Here is a 16448-nt window from a genome sequence, read left to right as displayed (position 1 = left end):
GACCCCTTACTGCACACGGCCCTTGCCTTCGTGGGAAAGGGCCCCTTGCTGTGCACTGTCCACCTCCTGGCCTAGGTGACCTAATGGGGGTGGACCCTATGTTTTATTGCTCATGACCCTATCACTATCCTTAAAGATGATTTCACTCACTGCCCTGCCCCCTAACGTATACACAATAAATACTCATGCTTCTGGACATTCGGGGCCTCGCCTGACTCCGCTTATAGGTGGCGTGGACCCTGAGCACAGCTGCATTTTCTTTGTACTTCTGTGTCCTGTCTCTTTATTTCTCAGATCCTGCACCTCAGCACAGCATAAGGCTCACCCCATGACACTGTGGGGCACTCAGCCTCACATCTGGCTCCCAACGGGCCCTACACTAAGGTAAAACAGTTTCTAATACAAATTTGTAGTATAACAGGGCACTGTGGAAGTATAATTGCAACTTAGAAATGACTGACTCCTTTATCACAGCAAGCCAAAGTAGAGTTTAATCTTGGGGAAGGCACGCAAATGACATTTCCACTGGCAACTGTCATAATTATTACTCGTTTATATAGATTGCTCTTTAGAGACACACATTCTTTCATTTGGTTCTCATAACAGCTGAGATGGGAAAAAGAGACAATTATTACAATTCTTTTACAAATAAGGAAACTGAGATTTAAGGAAGTTATGTCCTAACGTCACCTAGCAAGCAGCAGAGAATAGATCCTAATAAGAACTCTTAAATCATTTTTCTCAGCCGGGCGCAGCAGCTCATGCCTGCAATCCCAACATTTTGGGAGGCTGAGGTGGGTGGATTGCCTGAGCTCAGGAGTTCAAGACCAGCCTGGGCAACGTGGTAAAACCCCGTCTCTACTAAAAAAAAAAAATACAAAAAATAAGCCAGGTATGTTGGCGTGCACCTGTAGTCCCAGTTACTCAGGAGGCTGAAGCAAGAAAATTGCTTGAACCTGGGAGGCGAGGCTGCAGTGAGCCGAGATCACACCACCACTGCACTCCAGCCTGGGCAACAGAGTGAGACTCTATTTAAAAAAAAAAAAAAAAAAAGCCTTTTTCTCCATCATGCTGCCTACTGAAAATTGTATTGAGGGGTAGCTTTATCATGAACAAAACTGGCCCTAGTACTCTTAGCCTGGTTCATGTTCAGGGTCTAATCTGCCTTACTCTGGTTAACTTCAAGTAGTTTGTCTGTTGGTGAAAGACTGGCCATAAAAGGTGTTGCTAAAGATTTTCTCATTTAACAATTTTACTGTAGATAAAAGAGATTAAATTTCCAAAATATTCAGTGATTTCAATTAGTCCTGAATCTTAAGTTTTGTGTCTGAAAAGCTTTGGACACATGGTATTAAGAAACTTTTTCTATCTGCAGATTGCTAGCCAAATTCAAGATTCCACCTTTTAAGTGAATAGAGCAGATGGCAGACCCTGCCCTCCACCTGCTAGACTCGTGTCCACAACAGATTTAACATTGAAAACTGATCAGTGAAAAGTCTGTCTGACCCTGAAGAGCCCTTTAGGAAACACTGAAACCTCAGTGATTTGCTTCTCCGAATGCTTATCTCTATCTGTGTCTGATCTAGCCAGTGAACTCGTGATGGTTTTAAACACGCATTTCTAGAGCATTGTGTTGAGATCCACTTATAACCAGGATCTTAAGGTAATAACGAAATATACTTGACAGAACAGTTTTCCTCAAATTACCAAAAAAAAAAGCGGGGGGCGGGGGGGGGGGGAGGAGAAAAATCCATTCCTGAGATGCTGGAGAGTGGAGAGTAAAATTCTGTACTTTGTACTCGCCAGAAACAGAGTAACATAAATGTTGTCTAGGAAATTTTTACAACAAATTCTTTGGTGAAAATTAAAACACTTTTCAACGCTTCGATTTAGAGTATTTTTTGTGAGCATAAAGAAGGGGATGGGCCAGGACCACCGACTAGGAAGTATGTGCACAGGGTCTCGCGTTTACCCGCCTACCCTCAGCTGGGCGGGGACCCAGACAGCCCTCAGACTGCCCCAGCCCACGCGAGGTCCCAGTCCACGTCCCGCCCCTGTATTACCGACGCCCCCGCGGGCTGCGCCACTTTCTCCTCCTCTTCGTCCTCCGAGATCGCTGTCGCTGACGCAAGGACCTGTAAGGGGTCTTCGCGTTCGTACTGGGCGACCCGCGCCCCAGTAATGGGATTGACCGGGACCTGGAGACTGGAGGCCGCCAGTTTCGCCGCTTGGTGGGAGGCGGCCATCACCCCGCCTCCGAGGCCTGAGCGCCTGCGCTGGCCCGGGGCGGGAAAGCAGGCGCGGCCCTTGGCGACCCTGCGGCTCCGTGCTCGGGAGGGCGGTTGCTAGGGGCGCCGTAGCTGGGGACGCTACAGGAGCCGCGAGGGACCAAAAGTCACGCATAATCCTCGCAGGCTGCCAGAGACCCGAGTCGGGCGTTCACTGGACCGTGGCACCTAATACCGAGTCTGTTTGCTGGTTCCGAAGGTTGGCAGGCTGAACAGGGCATTTATTCCACTGCTTTGCGTCTAACCGCCTAAACGCAGACTTCTCACATTATACAGTGAAAACAACTGCTTTTGTGAAGAAACGAGCGCTTTTTTATTAACTGCATAAAATGTGAGAAGGAGACGGTTGATGGAAGAGACGGAGGAGGAGGAAAGCAGGGCGTGTTATTGGGTGGCATTCTCAGAAGAGTAGCAAGGGTGGCGTCCCGCTAACTAACATGGCTCCCTCGGGAGTGGGAAGGAGGAAGGTACATTCTACTCTGATTGACTTGAGGGCTAGCAGGAATCCACCAATCAGAAAGAGGCTCCCAGTTGTCCCTTTCGCGTTTTTCTTGGACTGACCAATAAAAGCCCAGGGCTGAGTGGCGCCTGGCCTTCCCACTAGTGAGTGACAGTACAAGTAGTGTAAACCTGGTGTTTGCTTTGGGTTCGTCAGCTTGAGAGTGACAGGATTGAATGGCGCGAGTGCCAAAGAGTCACCACAGACACACCCATCTCCCTCATCCCTGTGTCTCTTCCCACGAGGGATTTGGGCGCATCAAATGGCGCTTTCCCTCTGCACCACGTGGCAATAAAGCCAAATCTCAAAATAGCGGAGTGTTGCAGTCTCAGATAGCTGCTCCCTAAGCCACTGCTTACAGAGGTCTAGGCTGCCACTCCCTCTCTACCCACTCCCTGTTCTTTACCCTCCTCCCGCTCCCCAGCGCTACGACCGGCCACCGGAGCCACTTCCGGTCAGTATTTTCCTCGTTATACGTTGCACGTCATCGAGAACCTAAAGGTCTGAGCCCTTTACCAAACCTTCTTTGTTCTCCTGTCTGGATGTGAGCACCTGCGAAGTCTCCCACGTCCCCACTTTCTTCAGGCTGGTCTTTGTTTTGGCTGAACATTTGCTTCCCATGTTGAAACAGATGCTGGCTGGGTTCTAAGCAGAAGCCAGAGCCAGAACCATGAAATATGGACCGCCACGTGTGGCCAAGTGTCCAGGGGAGCAATTTCCAGTCAGTTACGGCAGCCAGTTTTGTGGCTGCACTTGCCTGTCTCAGAATTAGGTGTAAACCAGACCCCAAAACAGCAAAGCAGGTCCACATGCTGAAGCACTGCAAATGGAAAATTAGAATAAAATAAAACACTAAAATAATAGGAATTAGTGAGTGTGGAAAACGTTGTGTGTGTATGTGGAAAACATGTTGTGTGTGTATGTAGAAAAGCAGGAAAGTTTCAGTTAACCAGCAGTATTCTAAAACTGCAGATATCTAATAACATAAATAGTAACATAGATCAAAGCATGTAGAGCACAGGCCAGGTGCCGTGGCTCATGCCTGTAATCCCAGCATTTTGGGAGGCTGAGGCTAGTGGATCACCTGAGGTCGGAAGTTCGAGACCAGCCTGACCAACATAGAGAAAGCCCATTTCTACTAAAAATACAAAATTAAGCCGGGCGCAGTGGCTCAAGCCTGTAATCCCAGCACTTTGGGAGGCCGAGGCGGGTGGATCACGAGGTCAAGAGATCGAGACCATCCTGGTCAACATGGTGAAACCCCGTCTCTACTAAAAATACAAAACATTAGCTGGGCATGGTGGCGCGTGCCTGTAGTCCCAGCTACTCAGGAGGCTGAGGCAGGAGAATTGCCTGAACCCAGGAGGTGGAGGTTGCAGTGAGCCGAGATCATGCCATTGCACTCCAGCCTGGGTAACAAGAGTGAAACTCCGTCTCAAAAAAAAAAAAAAAAAAAAAATTAGCCAGTCGTGCTGGTGCATGCTTGTAATCCCAGTTACTTGGAGGCTGAGACAAGAGAATCACTTGAACCCAGGAGGTAGAGTTTGCGGTGAGCCCATTGCAGTGCAGCCTGAGCAACAAGAGCGAAACTCAGTCTCAAAAAAAAAAAAAGTATATAGAGAAATGGACAGATCTATAGGAAGAAAATGACATCTTACAGTATCATAGGAAGAATTGTTTTTGTACTTTGGTATTGTGATGTAACATATACAGTGAAATGAATAGATTTTTTTTTTTTTTTTGAGACAGAATTTTGCTCTGTTGCCCAGGTTGAAGTGCAGTGGCATGATCTCGGCTCACCGCAACATCCGCCTCCTCGGTCACGCGATTGTCCTGCCCCAGTCACCTGAGTAGCTGGGATTACAGGCACCCTCCACCATGCCCAGCTAATTTTTGTATTTTTAGGAGACACGGGTTTCCATCATGTTGGTCAGGCTGGTCTCGAACTCCTGACCTCAGGTGATCCACACACCTCAGCCTCCCAAAGTGCTGGGATTGCAGGCGTTAGCCACTGCGCCCAGCCGTATGTATGTATGTATGTATGTATGTATGTATGTATGTATTTACTGAGATGGAGTCTCACTTCATTGCCCAGGCTGGAGTGCAATGGTGTGATCTCAGCTCACTGCAACCTCCAACTCCTGGATTCAGGCAATGCGCCTGCTTCAGCCTCCCGAGTAGCTGGGATTACAGCCATAAGCCACCATACCCGGCTAATTTTTTGTATTTTTAGTAGAGATGGGATTTCATCATGTTGGCCAGGATGGTCTCAATCTCCCGACCTCGTGATCCGACAGGCCAGCCTCAGCCTCCCAAAATGCTGGGATTATAGACCTGAGCCACTGCGCCTGGTCTAATTTTTGTATTTTTAGTAGAGACAGGGTTTCACCATGTTGGCCAAGCTGGTCTTGAACTCCCGACCTCAGGTGATCCACTCGCTTTGGCCTCCCAAAGTACTGGGATTATAGGCATGAACCACTTCGCCAGGCAGATCTAAAATGTATAGTTAGATGAATCCTGACAAATACGTACACTCATGAAATGATACCCTATTAAGATATAGAACATTTCTGTCATCCCAGAAAGATCTCTTATGCCCAGTTCCATCTCCTAGACTATTCTAGAATTTCATATAAGTGTAATTATACAATACATACCTTTTTGCTCTCAGCTTATTTTGCTCAGCATACTGTTTTTTGAGATTAATCCATGTTGTATATATGTCTGTACCTTTTTAATTCCTGAATAGTCTTCTTTGCTGAAACATAATAGTTTTCCAATACTGGAAGAATTTTCCTCAATTTTTGTGCTGTCCGTAATATAACGGTTACAGACAAGGTGTACTCTTAAATTTTATCTGCCTTGTCAACATTGTCTCTGTTACTTTCTTAAGTTGATCTGCTTACCCATTCATCTGTTGATGGATATTTGCATTGTTTCTGTTTTTGGTTTTGGTTGTTTTTTTTTGTTTTGTTTTGTTTTGTTTTGGCCAGATAATTTGGTACCTCCAGGAAGCAGACACCAAGGAGTTAAGAAGTGCAAGAGATTTATTGGAGAAAATTCTTGTGAAAAATAAAGAGGTCTAGGAAAGTCTTCAGGCCAAGATATGGCACCTTAGAAAGGAGAGGGGGAAGGAAGAAAAGCTGGGTAGAGGAGATTCAAAGTACAATGTAGCTCTAAGAAAACCTTAGTCATCTCGTAAGAGAACTCCAACACAGATTGCTCTAGAGGAGTGCCAGAATGAATAGAAATGGCCAGCCCCCGCTGACCTTACTGTTTCAATCATTGGCTAGAGCTCTCTGCAAAAAGCACGTTTTCAGAAGGAACACTGGAGGTGTTCCTAAAGGTGCTGTGGCTGGAGTCAGCCCAGTCACATGCAGGTATATAGTTAATAACTGACTCTGTGGGCAGAAGTGTAAGAGAGAAGGAGAGAAAGAGAGAGAGAGAGAGAGAGAGAGAGAGAGAGATATTAAGCTTATTATAAAATTTATTGGTAAGGGCTGGGCGTGGTGGCTCAGGCCTGTAATCCCAGCACTCGGGGAGGCCAAGGCAGATCACCTGAGGTCAGGAATTCAAAACCAGCCTGGCCAACATGAAGAAACCCCATCTCTACTAAAACTATGAAAATTAACCGGGTGTGGTGACAGGCGCCTGTAATCCCAGCTACTCAGGAGGCTTGACACAGCAGAATCGCTTGAACCTGGGAGGTGGAGGTTGCAGTGAGCCAGGATTGAGCCACTGCACTCCAGCCAGGCAATAAAGTGAGACTCTACCTTAAAAAAAATTTATTGATAAGGAATTACAGCACATGAATTATAAATAATGAAGCATACTATACTTTTTACTGTAAATCCCTCATAGACAATTGCTTCCCTTAGAATACGTTCATTGATTTTTGCTGAACTCTTATATTTGTGGCCAACTTATGATTGCAATTGATTAACAACCAGTTCTACTGAATGTTGGTTAATATTTTTGTTTTTATTTATGATTAAGATGAGAGTGACATATCCAAGATATAGATTACAGTTTCACTTGTCAATGTTATGAGCAACTTCTTTGCTGAAATAAATAATACTTTCTAACACTGGAATAATTTTTCCTAATTTTTTCTGCTAGTCACAATGTAAAGGCTGAACTTTTTTTTTTTTTTTTGAGACAGAGTTTTGCTCTTGTTACCCAGGCTAGAGTGTAATGGCACGATCTTGGCTCACTGCAACCTCCGGTTCCCAGGTTCAAGTGATTCTCCTGCCTCAGCCTCCCAAGTAGCTGGAACTACAGGCACGTGCCATCATGCCTGGCATATTTTGTATTTTTAGTAGAGGTGGAGTTTCACCATGTTGGCCAGGCTGGTCTAGAAATCCCGAACTCAGGTGATCTGTCCGCCTTGGCCTCCCAAAGTGCTGGGATTACAGGTGTGAGCCACTGTGCCCAGTCAGGCTTGCTTTCTCCCACAGTCCCTCATGTTTTTCCTTTCCATCTTGGGCCTGGCAGAATGGCTTCCACGAAGAAAGGTGGCAAGAAGATGCGCTGTTCTGCCATCAACAAGGCAGTGACCCAAGAGTACACTAGCTCATATCCATGGAGTGGGCTTTAAGAAGCATGTCCTGTGGACATTCAAAGAGATTTAGAAATTTGACACGGAGATGGGTGCTCCAGATGTATGCACTGATACCACGCTTAACAAAGCTATCAGGGCCAAAGGAATAAGGAATGTCCAACACCATATACATGTCTGATTGTTTAGAAACTGTAACAAGGATGAAAATTCACCAAAAAGCTCTGGATGATAACTAACCGCCAATCATCATATATGTCAAATAAAGCTATAAAACTGCTAAACAATTTTTGACGGTTCCTCTGAAAGTTGAACATACAATTACTATATGATTCACTCCTAGGTACGTGCCCAAGATAATTGAAAACATGTTCACACAAAAACTTGTGCAGTATGAAAGAAAACGAAGTAACTAAGGTGAAGGCTTTCTAAAGTGGAGTTAGGAGATTGCTAGGGGATTGCATTCATGCCTGCTAAAAAGCCAAACCACAAAATAGACTTGTAGGAATAACTGAAGTCAGTAACTGCCAGCTTTCATCATCTCTCAGTGGTAAGTACCCTAATTAGCCAACCAATCAGAATGGGTTTGTGATTTAGGATTTCTACCCAGCCAATGAACTGCCTCTGAAAACTTCTTGTGGGAATCCCCTATTTTTAAAAAACCCTCTTCTGTGCTTGCCTTGTTAGACACTGTTCAGGGCTGCTCTGATTCAGTGTACATGAATAGCAATTATTTGTTTCCTAAATAAATTAAATGCTATTTCCTTTTACCTCTGTGTCTCAATCTGTTTTTTTGTTTTGTTTTGTTTTGTTTTTTGTCGCCCATGCTGGAATGCAGTGGCATGATCTCAGCCCATTGTCTGCCTCCTGGCTCAATCCTCAATCCTTATTAAATAAACATTGAGCCACTACACCCAGCTTATTATTATTATTATTATTATTACTATTATTATTATTACTATTTTGGTAGGGTTTCGGTTATGTTGCCCAGGCTACTCTTGGGCTCAAGCAATTCACCCTCCTCAGCCTCCCAAAGTTCTGGGATTACTTTGAGCCAACACGCCCAGCCTTGATCTTTATTTTAGTTAACACAAATGTTCACTGCAGCATTAATAGGAGCCAAAAGATGGAAACACCTCACGTGTCCTTCACCTGTTGAATGGATAAACAAAATGTGGTGTATCCATACAATGAAATGTTACTGAGTTATAAAAAGGAATGAACTTTGTTGGGTATGGTGGCTTACACCTGTAATCGCAGCACTTTGGGAAGCCAAGACAGGTGGATCACGAGGTCAGGAGTTTGAGACCAGCCTGACCAACATGGTGAAACCCCATCTCTACTAAAATTTTTTTAAAAAATTAGCCGGGTGTGTTGGCGCATGCCTGTTATCCCAGCTACTCAGGGGGCCGAAGCAGGAGAACTGCTTGAACCCGGGAGGTGGAGGTTGCAGTGAGCCAAGATCATGCCATTGCACTCCAGCCTGGGCGCCAGAGTGAGACTATGTCTCAAAAAAAAAAAAAAAAAAAAAAAAAAAAAAAAAAAAAGAATGAACTTGGCTGTATTCCTGCGCCTACCCCAACAAGTGGGCTTTCCCTCTGGTCCAGGAGGCACAGTGCACTTTGGGTTAGGCAGCAATCTCAGAGCTCAGAAGCAAAATGACCTTCCAAGAAACAAGATCATTGGTTTAGCAACAAACAGATGTCACTGAAGGACTGAAATTTGCAGGATGCCTAGAAGCATAAGAAGAACCAGTGGCAGAACAAGAGCCAATAGAGACCGAAAATGAAGCTGAATGTAACCTTGATGACATAAAAAAAGCACCTGTGTGAAAAGGCCCTGGGATCAAATGGGGAAGGCTCAAATGTTCCCAGTCTTAGATGGAAGTGTTTGTTGTATAAATTTTATTTGGTTTGTATGCAATTCACTTCAAAATTGCTAAACTGTGTTTGAGTTTTAGACTATAACATTTATTGTAATAATTGCTATGTTGAAGTTCACCATATTAAAAAAAAAAGATGCAAGTGTTTACATTGAAAAAAAAAAAAGGCATGACCTTCTGATACATGCTCCAAGGTGGATGAACCTTGAAATATAATGCAAAGTAAAAGGTGCCAGACACAAAAGGCCACATATTGTATGATGCCATTTATATGAAATGTTCAGGCTAGTAAAGTTCACAAAGACAGAAAATATTTAGTGGGTGCCAGGGGCCGAAGAGAAAGGAAATAAGGTATGATTGTTAAAGGGAATGGAGTGTCTGTGCGGGAAGATGAAAATGTTCTGGAATTAGATAGTGGTGATGGCAGTTATACACTCTATGAGCATACTAAAAAGCACTAAATTGTATACTTTAAAAAAAAAAAAAAAAAAAAAAAACCTTAAAAAAATGTTTTGCTGGCTGGGTGTGGCAGCTCCTGTAATCCCAGAACTTTGGGAAGCTGAGGTGGGCAGATCACTTAAGGTGAGGAGTTTGAAACCAGCCTGGCCAACATGGTGAAACCCTGTCTCTACTAAAAATACCAAAAAAAGGCCAGGCACGGTGGCTCACGCCTGTAATCCCAGCACTTTGGGAGGCCAAGGCGGGTGGATCACGAGGTCGAGAGATCGAGACCATCCTGGTCAACATGGTGAAACCCCATCTCTACTGAAAATACAAAAATTAGCTGGGCATGGTGGTGCGTGCCTGTAGTCCCAGCTACTCAGGAGGCTGAGGCAGGAGAATTGCCTGAACCCAAGAGGTGGAGGTTGTGGTGAGCCGAGATCGTGCCATTGCACTCCAGCCTGGGTTACAAGAGCGAAACCCAGTCTCAAAAAAATATATACAAAAAACAATTAGCTTGACATGCTGGCATGTGCCTGTAATCCCAGTTACTGGGGAGGCTGAGGCAGGAGAATTACTTGAACCTGGAGGTTGCAGTGAGCTGAAATCGTGCCACTGCACTCCAGCCTGGGTGAAAGAGTAAGACTCCATCTGAAGAAAAAAAAATGTTTCGCTTTTTGACAGTTTGATTAGGAGGTATCTAAATATGGATCTCTTTAAGTCTGTTGAGCTGCTTGGATGAGCAGATTCATATTTTTTCATCAAATTCAGGGAGTTTAAAATACTAATTCAGCCCCTATTTCTCTCTCGTTTATTCTGAGACTCCCATTATGAGTGTGTTGGAACACTTGATGGGGTCCCACAGGTCTCTGAGGCTTTGATCATTTTTCTTCATTCTTTTTTCTTCCTGTTCCTCAGACCTTATCATTCAGTCATCTCAGTTGACCTACCTCCAAGTGTGCTGATTCTCTTCTGCAAGTTCAAATCTGCTGAGTGCCTTCAGTGAATTTTTTATATCAGTTATTGTACTTTTCAACTTCAGCAATTGTTTTTTAAATTATAATTTCTATTTATTTATAGACATTCTCTATTCTGCAAGACATCATTCTCATAAAGAATTTGGGGCCGGGCGCAGTGGCTCAAGCCTGTAATCCCAGCACTTTGGGAGGCCGAGGCAGGTGGATCACGAGGTTGAGAGATCGAGACCATCCTGGTCAACAAGGTGAAACCCCGTCTCTACTAAAAATACAAAAAGTTAGCTGGGCATGGTGGTGCGTGCCTGTAATCCCAGCTACTCAGGAGGCTGAGACAGGAGAATTGCCTGAACCCAGGAGGAGGAGGTTGCAGTGAGCCGAGATCGCGCCATTGCACTCCAGCCTGGGTAACAGGAGCGAAACTCCGTCTCAAAAAAAAAAAAAAAAAGAATTTGGTTAGATCTTTAACCCTGGTTTCCTTTAGTTCTTTGAACATATTTATAGTAGCAGATTTACAATGACTGTCAAATGCATAGCATCTGGCTTCCTCAGTCTATATTGACTGTTATTTCCCCCCACGTATGAGCCATACTCTCATTTCTTTGTGTGGCTCATAATTTTTGCTAAAAACTAGACATCTTGAACATGCCAGCCCCAGATGTTCCCAGTTAAATGCAGCCACATGAGTGATCTCAGAACTGTCCACCTGTGTGCAGGTGTCCCACAAAATCATATGAAATAATAGTTTAAACCCACTAAGTCTGAGGGAGGAGTTGGTTATACATTAATAAATCACTGATATACCATTCTACTATATAGACATTGCATTGTTTTCAGCTTTTCACCGTTCCAAAAAAACTTTTTTAAGTTACCCCTTGCATACTTATGGGACACCTATATGTTTTTATCTATTCTCCGGAGATCCTTATGGGATCAGGCTGAGGCCAGATTCCAGGGGAGATCTTGATTGCTTCACTTCTTCCCGTCTTGTGCTGCTTCTCTCCTTTTTAGATTTCTCTTGATTCTACTTCCTTAATACGTCACACAAAGGAGAGAAAGTTACATGGAAAGTAATGGCTAGTTTAAAAATGGAGATTTTGGTTACACTGGGATATGGGTGCATTGCCTCATGCCTGCAATCCTAGCACTTTGGGTGGACAAGGCAGGAAGGAATATAGCTTGAGCCCAGGGGTTCAAGACCAGTCTGGGCAACATAGTGAGACACCAGCTCAAAAAAAAAAAAAGTGGCCATGGGCCCGAGCCCACACAATTCACTGGTCTTACCATGTTCCCCACCACTCTAATACAGTTGGTTTTAAAGAACCGTGGAATGACCTCTTAAAGACTCAGTTACAGCGCCAACACTTTGCAGGGCTGGGATGTTCTCCAGAAGGCTGTATACTCTGAATTAGCACCCAATATACAGTGTCTAGGAATTGAGAGGCAGAAATGGGAGTGGCACCATTCACTACTACACCCAGTGACCCACTAACACAATTTTTGCTTCCTGTTCTTGTGACTTTGTGTTCTGCTGGTCTAGAGGTCTTAGTTCTAGAGGGAGGAATGCCTCCACCAGGAGTCATAACAAAGATTCCACTGAAATGTAGAGTTAAGTTGGCCACTTGGGCATGTTTGGCTCCTTATGCACCTTTGAATCAACATGACGAGGGAGCTGCAGTGCTGGTTGTGGTGATTGATGCTGACTACCACGGAGAAATTGAACTACTTCTACACAATAGAAGAAAGGAAGAGCATGTCTGGAATACAAGACACCCTTAGGGTGTCTCTTAGTATTACCATGCTCTGTGATTACGGTCAATGGAAAATAATAACCACTCAATTAAGGTAGAACCCAGACCCTTTAGAATGATTTGGATCACTCCACTGAGTAAAGAACCACTGCTAGCTGAGGTGCTTGCTGAAGACAAAGGGAAAACAGAATGTAATAGAAGGTAGTTATACCAGCTACAACCAAAACCACATTATAGAAACCTGTAATTGTCATGAGTAGTTCCTCATTTGTCATTAGTATGGTTGTATGTGTATATATATCCATATATCTTTCCTCTCGTTATTTCCTTATCCTGTAATAATGTACTTTTTTTTGTATCACAATGTTTTGGTTATGGGATAGCAAGAAGAGTAAAACTTCACTCAGTGGCTTTAACTCCTTTTCTATGGAAGGAGTTAGTGGGTTTTTGGTCCTACACAGGATAGCTGTATCTTGTCAGCTAGATGTATGATCACATTATTGCTTTATTTGAAGGTTTAAGTTTGGTTTAATAAGATATATATGATAGCCAAGTTGACAGTGGGTAGATTTATGATGGTTAATGTGTCAACTTAACTTGGCTAAGGGATGATACTTGGTTAAAACACTTCTGGGAGTGTCTGTGAAGGTGTTTCTGAAGAAGATTAACATTTCAATCCGTCGACTTAATAAAGCAGATAGCCCTTCCCAATGCTGGTGAGCATCATCCAATCTGTTGAGAGGCTAAGAAAAAGGTGGCTGGGTGTGGTGGCTCACCTGTGGTCAGGAGTTCAAGACCAGCCTGGGCAACATGGTGAAACCCTGCCTCTACTACAAAACCAAAAATCAGCCAGATGTGGTGGCACGTGCCTGTAATTCCAGCTACTCAGGAGGCTGAGGCACGAGAATCACTTGAACCCGGGAGGCAGAGGTTGCAATGAGCTGAGATTGTGCCATTGCATTCCACCCTGGGCAACAAAGCAAAATGACTCAAAGAAAGAAAGAAAAAGAAAAAGGTGAAGGAAAGCTGAGCTTGTTCTGACTGCTGAGCAGGGACACAGCGACCCTCTGAGCTCCTAGTTTTTAGGCCTTTAGATCTGGACTAGAAATCTACACCATCGTGTTTCTGGCTGTCAGGTCTTTGAACTACACCACTAACTTTTCTAGGTCTCCAGTTTGCAGATAGCAGATTGTAGAATTTCTTGGCCTCCATAATTATATGATGCAATACCTCATTATAAATCTTTCTAGAGACATATTTATCTATATCCTATTGGTTGTTTCTCTGGAGAAAATTAATGCAGGTGTGCTACAATATATACTGCATTCCCTATGAAATATTCTTGCTTAAAGTTTAATCTGAATCTAAACCTCTTTAATTTTTTATTTTACAGGAAACAGAGGAATAAGGGAATCCAGATGAGATACATAATAGGCTAGAACTCATCAAAAAAACTAATGCCATTAAAATGCCATTAGAGACTTGTAAGACGTAACTAAATACCATGTATACACACCAAATCTATCTTGGTTTAAGACACAAGTTACAAAGACACTCTAATGAGGGAATGGTGGCTCACGCCTGTAATCCCAGCGCTTTTGGGAGGCTGAAGCAGGCAGATCACCTGAGGTAAGGAGTTTGAGACCAGCCTGGCCAACACGGTGTAACCCCATCTCTACTAAAAAATACAAACATTAGCCAGGAGTGGTGGTAGGTGTCTGTAATCCCAGCTACTTGGGAGGCTAAGGCAGGAGAATCGCTTGAACCCAGGAGGCACAGGTTGCAGTCAGCCGAGATTACACCATTGCACTCCAGCCTGGGCAGTAAGAGCAAAACTCCGTCTCAAAAAAAAAAAAAAAAAAAAAAAAAGGCTCTAGAGCAAGCTTGGTCTAACTAGCGGCCCATGAGCTGCATGCAGCCCAGATGGCTTTGAATACTGTCCAGCGCAAATTCGTACTTTCTTAAAACATGAGGTTTTTTTTTTTTTTTTAAAGGTTATCAACTATTGTTAGTATTAGTGTATTTTATAGTGTGACCCAAGACAATAATTATTCTTCCAATATGGCCCAGGGAAGCCAAAAGATTGGACACCTGTGCTGTAGAAACTGTCGGAAAGGCCGGGCGCAGTGGCTCAAGCCTGTAATCCCAGCACTTTGGGAGGCCGAGGCGGGTGGATCACGAGGTCGAGAGATCGAGACCATCCTGGTCAACATGGTGAAACCCCGTCTCTACTAAAAATACAAAAAATTAGCTGGGGCATGGTGGCTCGTGCCTGTAATCCCAGCTACTCAGGAGGCTGAGGCAGAATTGCCTGAACCCAGGAGGCGGAGGTTGCGGTGAGCCGAGATCGCGCCATTGCACTCCAGCCTGGGTAACAAGAGCGAAACTCCGTCTCAAAAAAACAAACAAACAAAAAAAAAAAAAAACAAAAACAAAAAAGAAACTGTCAGAAAAGTCTGAACATGGTTTGGGTGTTGGACGTTACAGAATTGTTTTCTTACAATTGTTTTCCTTTTTTTTCTTGAGATGGATATATTTAATACAGTTATTTTATAACCATTTAATATGTGTAAAACTTATTATTAGATTCTCTTTGTGCTAATGTTTTTGGGTGTCTCCCTAACCACATTTCCTCCTCAAGCCCTGTGTTCCACTGCACAACTTTGCATACTGTGCTGACTTCGATTTACATGTTACAGTTCTGACTATATAACAAAGTGTCAATTAATAGTTAAATCTAAGAGGGGGGGCAATACAATATTCATACTACTCTTAAAACTTTCCCACGTATTTGAAATTTTTTGTAATAAAAAGTTGAGGGTGAGGATTAAATAGCAATCAAGAAAAAAAGCATACTGCCCCTTAGGGTACAGTCATACTCATTTTTTGCTATTAAAAAGTATCACATTTAAATGTTTAACAGAACACACTTCCCTTTCATTGCTTTAGAATTAACTGTATCAAACCTCTTGAAAGCTTTCTTATTTGCTCAATTTCCCAAGATAGAGCTGGCACAGATTATATTGTAAGCTCTTGCAAAACCCAAGTCAGCTCTAAACAGGGTATGGTTTAATTTATACCAAAACCAACTGAATAGAACCAGTGAGAGGAACACATTTAGCTTGGAAGAATTCTCTTTTAAGAATGCTATATAAACTATTTGTATTTATTTAGGTATAACATAAGACACAAAACACACTGTGCTGTTAGGTTGGGCATGGTGGCTCACGCCTGTAATCCTAGCACTTTGGGAAGCCAAGGCGAGGATAGCTTGAGCCCAGGAATCCAATGCCGGCCTGGATTACACAGTGAGACCTTATCTCTACACACACACACACACACACACACAAAACTAAAAATTAGCCAGGCATGGTGGTGTACAGGCATGGTGGTAGTCCCAGCTACCAGGGAGGCGGAGGTGGGAGGATCACTTGAGCCTTGGAAGGGTGAGGCTGCAGTGAGCTGTAGTTGTGCCACTGCACTCCAGCCTGGGCAAAAGAGCAAGACCATGTCTCAAAACATAGAACAAAAAAAACTTTGCTGCTACCTGGGTGCAGCGGCATGGGCTTGTAGTGCTAGTTACTTGGGAGGCTGTGGCAGGATAACTTGATCCTAGGAGTTCAAGGTTATAGTGAGCTGTATTTTCCCATGAATAGCCACCACATTCCTGCCTAGGCAACATGGCAAGACACTGCCACTGAAAAAAAACCAAAACATCTTGTGCTGAATAACTGACAAATGTTTAAATGTAAATATGGATTGAGTATTTTGACTTATGATTTTAGGATATACCTGATTCAACTGTTTTATGGCAGCTAGAATTAACATTTCACACATGCTCTTAATTATCAAAATGAGGTATAAACTAAAGTACTAAATTCCAGACAATACAGAAATCTTTATCTAAATATACTAAACTTACACTTAGCAAGTTAGTTAACTATTAGTTCTGTGATGAATACAAAAGGAGCTTCAGATTGTTTGGCAGAAATCCTTTCTCCATAATGCCAAAGAGGGGCCCAGTTGCTTTCATGACACTCCTTGTGAAATACCCA

General features: G+C 43.5%; 1 protein-coding gene across 6 annotated transcripts in view; it reads right to left on the bottom strand.

Annotated features, from left to right (window-relative positions):
- The window catches only part of FAM161A (FAM161 centrosomal protein A), a 36458-nt gene extending 33842 nt beyond the window's left edge, over positions 1-2616 (bottom strand). For 2 of the 6 annotated variants that reach the window (XR_012517704.1, XM_074399422.1), the window contains exon 1: positions 2064-2616. Coding sequence is in view for 3 of the 6 variants with exons in the window: in XM_074399422.1 (XP_074255523.1) it covers positions 2064-2246 (183 nt within the window). In the remaining 3 variants the exon portion in view is untranslated. The remainder of the gene's footprint in view (positions 1-2063) is intronic. The other 4 variants (XM_039464018.2, XM_074399428.1, XR_012517709.1 and 1 more) reach the window with 3 other exon arrangements.
- Between the last annotated feature and the right edge of the window lie 13832 nt (positions 2617-16448).

Source organism: Saimiri boliviensis, chromosome 1 (genome assembly GCF_048565385.1).
Source record: "Saimiri boliviensis isolate mSaiBol1 chromosome 1, mSaiBol1.pri, whole genome shotgun sequence".
NCBI lineage: Eukaryota > Metazoa > Chordata > Mammalia > Primates > Cebidae > Saimiri > Saimiri boliviensis.
Note: the sequence above shows the minus strand (reverse complement) of the source record. Positions and strands in the feature narration are given on the sequence as shown.